General features: G+C 42.3%; 1 protein-coding gene across 1 annotated transcript; it reads right to left on the reverse strand.

The window, feature by feature from the left end:
* Window positions 1–2,457: 2,457 nt before the first annotated feature.
* Window positions 2,458–5,511, reverse strand: LOC137802973 (CAAX prenyl protease 2-like). Its single transcript, XM_068601206.1, has 8 exons — window positions 5,375–5,511; window positions 5,112–5,214; window positions 4,035–4,118; window positions 3,440–3,518; window positions 3,185–3,352; window positions 3,013–3,084; window positions 2,761–2,823; window positions 2,458–2,678 (listed from the first exon to the last, which is right to left on the reverse strand). The coding sequence occupies exons 1-8, from the start codon at window positions 5,509–5,511 to the stop codon at window positions 2,458–2,460; spliced, it is 927 nt and encodes a 308-aa protein (XP_068457307.1).
* Window positions 5,512–6,168: the final 657 nt, after the last annotated feature.

Genomic DNA, 6,168 nt, shown 5'->3' on the forward strand with positions numbered 1-6,168 from the left:
AAAAAAGGAGAATGGAAAAAATGAATATCATTGAACAGCTGCTCCTAAAATTCCGGTTAGGAGTCATATGGCAATTTAAAACAAACACGGTCGCTGATGGAAACTGCAGTGGCCACGCTGCATCTGTCCAAAAACAGTTTTTAGCTTTGCAAAGACTAAGCAAAGGCTCGGGTGATACTGATGCATGATCGTCTGAACTGCAGTTGGAGTTTGCGGCACGTAAAGAATCACACATGTATAAACAAACCTCAGACTTATAGAAACTCTGCGAAAAAAGAAAAAAAACCTCCAGAAAACTGTTCAGGTTTAAAGAACTGCTGAGAGGCAGAAACAGAGATGGAGAGAGCACTGGGAGAGCATCATTCCTGACAGATTATTCCTTTTCCAGATGATAGGCTCAGCTTTTCCATAGCCACACACGCGCACACTCATGCAGACACACACACACACACACACAGACAGACATCTTACACTTTGTAGTGTCTTTTATGATTCAGTCATATTCCTCCAGAGACGGAGCCATTTATGTGTCCATGTCTGTGTGCATGTGTGCGTGTGTGTGTGTGTGCGTGTGTGTGTGTGTGTGTGTTAGTGGTAAATGGATTAACAGTGGGGAGAAAGGATGACGACACTCCAAGAAAGAGACAGGAGACAAAGGCTCAAAGAAACAGAAACAGACAGACGTCGGATGTGAAGGACCTTTGAGATAATCAACCACACGTCTGACTTCTCTCTGCGTCATTTCCTTCTATTCTCTTTGGACTTCTCCTGTTTAAACTACATTCGTATCCTACATTCACACACCCCACGTAACCTGAGCTCTATTTTCAGCTTGTGTCTCACAAAGAAAAGCTATTTTGGAAGAAATGGCAAAGAAACAGTAAACTGTCTGACTCAGCATCAGCAAAAGAAGGTAAATCATTCCCTAACCACAATGCTAAAATCTTCTGCAGACAAGCGCTGTGTGGGGAAGTTAAATAACAGCCTGTTTGTCGTCGCTCCATTATTTCTGCTGTCTTTAAATCCCATGACTGCCAAAATCGGAGGTTGTTAAATTTAATCTCAGTGTAATTCTCCCGGAAAAACTTAAGGAAGGTAAATAGGTAATACAGTTGCTTCGGGCTAAAACTGCTGTCAAGCTTGATCCTGAGCAGCAAAGTCCCCCAAATCCCCAAACTCTCAGTGACCAGCTGAAGACTTTGTTGTACTGGAAAGATCCCAAGTTATGACTGAGTTGAAATGTATGAAAGCGAAGCAGTGAGAGAGCATGAGAAATAAGCAGTATTTTCTTGGATGAATAAAGATATGAAGAAAAAACATCCTTATTCCATTTAAACCTTCCAACATTTCACCGCAATGAGGAGAATAGAAAGTTTTTCACCTGTTGTTATAGGAAGTAATGAGGAGCTGGTGCTGTTACACTCTCGCAAGCTTAGCATGAAGATGGGAAACGGCTAGCCTGGATCTGTTCTAAGGTAAAAAAACAACAACAACAACAACAACTGCTTATTACTTTAAATCTGACTCATGGAGTCACCATGGTCGCCTATAGCAATTGTTTTCAGCCAAGATATAAAAATCACTTAAAAATCAATGCATTGTGCTTTTTACGCTTTGTTTTTTGCATGGATTCGATACAATCTGTCACTTACTGAGTTTTAGACATTCTTTTCGGCCAGACTGTTTCCCCTTTTTGTCTTTCTCTCAACTTACTTTGCCTGTCCTCGTCTGGGTTATAAACATTTTTTTGTATAATTAGCTCATCAGTCTGAGTCGTAAATCTTAATTGTCTAACACAGCCTTTCACCTCTCAGTCCGAACCCTCTTCTTCTCAACTCTGTTACTCCACATTCTAAATTTCCTTGGGGACACACAAACGTTTCCCCCGTCCTCCCCCTCCATCTTTCCTTTTCTGCTCTCCTTTATTTTTTCTCCTCTCCCCCTTAATGTCTGTTGGCATTGTCCGTGTTGCTTCTGGCTGTAACAGTTTTTTCTCACAAGCCTGTCTTTCATAGCCTTATTTGTCTTATCAATGGGACTTGTACAGTTGTTCCTCTCCATTTTGTTTCTTTGGAGTGTTACTTGACCTCTGTGTCAGTGTCTGCCTCCCTTCATATGTATCTTTCTTCCCTGCTGTCTCCTCCATTGCTTTCCCGTCTTACTCATTCACTTTCACAGTTCATCTGTTTTTCTCTGCCACACACACTTTTTCTCTCTCGGCCAGTGAAAGTTGTACTGGTGTTGCGTTTCAATACAGTAGGAAATATTTCCAACCCTCCAGGAAATGTCTGACTAGCTGGGATCTTTCTCTTCTCGTGCACACATCCACCCACACCCATATAAATGCACACACACACTATATAAAAATACTTTCTTTATTAACATATCATAAAATGAAATCCATCGTAATAAAAAGAATATGTTTTAAGAGCTGGAGTATATTTAATTTAATGGAATCTAGCATGCAGACATTGAAGGGTCAGCCAGACTGCAGACAGGAATGGCACCATAGAAGAAGGGGTCTGTCAGCATGGAGAGTAGCACCAGAAACATCAGCAGCCCCATCAGATAGGAGAAAAGCAGAGCAAATCGCTGAGGGTGTTGCAGGGCAGAGCTGATGTCCGGCAGCCCTTGACTGTTACAAAACGAATGGCACAAAACTGGACCCACAAGATGACCTTCAAAAAGAGATTACTCATTTACTGTATACAGGCGTGTGCCGTATGTGAGCATGTGGTTAATGTGCTGTTCATCTCTCACCAGTTCTCATGAATATGAAGGACGTGAAGGCACCGAACACAGTAGTGTACAAGAACTGGATCCCTACAACAGAACAGCACAGTTTTCCCTCCATGAAACGTGTCAAATTTAAAGTTCATTCATTCATGTACTAAAAGGTGTTTTACAATGTGATCCATTACTCGTGATCCCAAAATTCCACAAACAATGTCACAGAATATGAACTTTATTTGAATTAGTTTGCTTTGAGGAGAGTTTAATAAGCTCACTCACCTGACACCACGAGGAGGACACTCATACTGTCCTGGTGGAGGCGCCGTTGCTCTATGATGTGGTGTAAATGGGCTAGAATGACAAGTAAAGTATGAATACATACATAATAAAGCTCTTGCTAACATGTGATATGACTTGTCTCCAGGCTGAAAAAAAATCTGGTTTCAAATACCAACACCGAAGAACAGCGGGGCCGTGAAGATGGCAGCTGTGGGTCCTGTGCAGGGCACCAGCATGGGCAGCATGGCCCCTCTGAACACCAGCTCCTCCGTCAGCGGTGCCACCACCTGGTTCCTCAGCCACACTGCATCTCCCACGCACAGCATCCATGATTGGACATCTGGGAAAACAAAGTCTTGACTTACACATCGAATCCATGCAGGCACACGTGTAAAACTCCCCGAGCGGGACGGCACATGTAACTCACCGAGTGCACACTGCAGTTCCCCAGTGAAGCCTTCGGGGTTGTCCATCGCAGAATGAACCAGGGGTCCGAGATAAAATACCTGAAATCTGTTGTTTATTACATCCAATGGAAGTATATATAAAAAGATTTAAGAAGAGGATAAAGAGACTACAGGCCACATTTCTTTAGACATGCGGGTTTAAACATGCACCTGGGAGGTTGTGAAGCCACGTGCTGTATGGAAATGTGATATCTAAAACCTTGAAACTGCTTTAGTTCAGCTTAAATAAAACATATCAAGAGGCAAACAGGATCCACAAAGTAAGAGGTTTTTGGGTTGACTTCAAAAAATATGGCAGTAAAAGCAATTTTAAAAAGTCAATGTTGTTTTACAGGAACTCTGGATATTAGATTTTTAATCTGGTCTCAGACTTCTCAATGAAATCAGCGCTCTTAGCCAAGCCCTGTGATGCCTTTACGCAATCAACCGTGACAAGCAGGTGCTCAAGTTGCATCTCGTTGAGTTCTCGTTGAAACTGACTGTAAGAGGTTGGGAAAGACAGGAAAGTGTTTTTTTTTGTCAAGGTTTAATCTGGGTTGTGACTCTCGGACATACCACGGTTAGCAGTAGTGGCAGCACGGCTGCAGGAACCAGACCTTCCAAACGAACCCCCATCAACTCCCACACTGACGCATTGACCTGGAGGAGCAGAATGCGGCTTTATAAAGATCATTTTTTACCCTCAAGGGATTATGAGGTCAACAGTGTGGCCTCAGGCTTAACCTCACAAAACACCTTATGGATATAGTGAATATGCCCCCAGGAGTGAGGACACTGTCCTTCACCTGGACGGCCAGGGTTCAGTATCCTCTGTACAGGGTCTTTGAGAAAGACCTGAATCTGCAGCTTGACTGAGAGTGACCTTTGACCTCCTACCGGTTTACACTCTGTGCTCGGGCTGTATTGTTTTGGTATAAATTGAGCACAGACAATAAACGTATACACATTCAGTTGTGAGTTTATTAGGGACATCTTCACTAATGTAGTCTAAAGCGGCAGTCTTGCAACAAATCCTACCTTCATAAAGGCCATAACTGTTTTAAAGAGGTGTTGATTAACTGTTTCACTGGATGTTTGGGGCTGTACGGAGATGTCTGAGCCGAGCCTCATCGAAATAAATGGGCTGGACAATCTAATACTTCACTTGACAAAGCCTGTCAAAGATTGAGGTGTTGCTTTGCTAAATATATATTATTATATTATATTTATATAATCAGTACAGGGCGCATACTGTTTGTGTGATTTTTGATTATAGATCAGTGGTTGGATAAATATGCTTTACTAAAGTAGAAGTAGCAATGCTGCAACCTAAAATAAACTCCATTGTTGGAAAAAGTATTTTTGCTTAAAATGGTTTCACACGGTGCACCTAGCTGCACCAAGATGAAGTTTGTGGTCATTAAAGTATTTGTTAATGTTTTAGGTTTGTAGCTCTACTCAATATTATACTACTTAGTAGAAAGAAATGGAAATATTCGATTACAAATGCCTCGAATTTGTAGCACCAGCCAGATCAGATTATGTTTGAATTGGAGTTCAATTCAAAATGGTTTGTTAGCATTGTTTATTGAAGGAAAGGAGAATTGAAGAGAAAGGAGATGAGGAGAATGTGTTTCGTTCATGTGTACTCACCTTGACCTCCGCCCAGTGCATCCATACCTTCACCACTGCAGGTGACAGTGCAGACACCAGCAACACACTGGCACAGCGACGCTTTATCAAACTGGGATGGTCCCTGCCCGTGCACACACACGCACGCACACACACACACACACACACACACACACACACACACACACACACACACACACACACACACACACACACACACACACAGAAACAATTTAACAGTCCAGTCTAACAGCAGCGTCACAGTCTGCTGGCGAGTTGTGTACCTGGGTAAGCTGCTTCTCCAGACGTACAAACTGCCAACGTACAGGCAGGCGAGCAGAAGGCAGCTGAGCACACACACCCAACACCTTGTACGGGTGTGCTCCACCTGCATTTTAGGGCCATGCTCTGGTTCCAGCATGACTGAACTGAGGGTTTTCAAGCTTCAGGAGGTTCCTACTGAGCTCCAGCTAACATATTGGTTCTGTCATTTAAGATTAGCATATCCCTATAAAGTGGAGATCTGTGCTGCAGCGTCAAGCTGATTAGCTCTAATACTCTGGGAGGGGACATACACAGGCGTGCGTGTACACAGGCACACACACACACACACACACACACACACACGAACAAACACACACACACACACACACACACACACACACACACACACACACATTGTAATTACTCATTCAACAGATATATGCTACAATAAAATGAGCAGATACAATACTTTAATACTATCTTATACCATAGATTACATGAGTCTGTTAAAATGTTTCCACTGGGTAAGGTTGACCTGAGGTGCCTTCACTTTTTTGCTGTTATTTTATTATGTGCTATAATATGAGGAGTTTTTCCCTTTATTCTGCAATCCAGCGCGATAAGTCAAAAAAAAAATTAGTACATTTGAGGTTGTATTCATAGCCAAGGGGTTGGTTACAATTTGTAATATTTGGCATACTACATTTTCAGTCCCGATAAGTTACCTGGCCTTTGAGTATCTATCTAAAGATCAAGCAATATCGATGCATCCCAACGTAATTGTTGCAGGAACAGTCATTGTATCAAATTGTAT

The sequence above is a fragment of the Clinocottus analis genome, unplaced genomic scaffold (assembly GCF_023055335.1).
Source record: "Clinocottus analis isolate CAN_PGR_092001 unplaced genomic scaffold, fCliAna1.0.p SCAF_5, whole genome shotgun sequence".
Classification (NCBI taxonomy): domain Eukaryota; kingdom Metazoa; phylum Chordata; class Actinopteri; order Perciformes; family Cottidae; genus Clinocottus; species Clinocottus analis.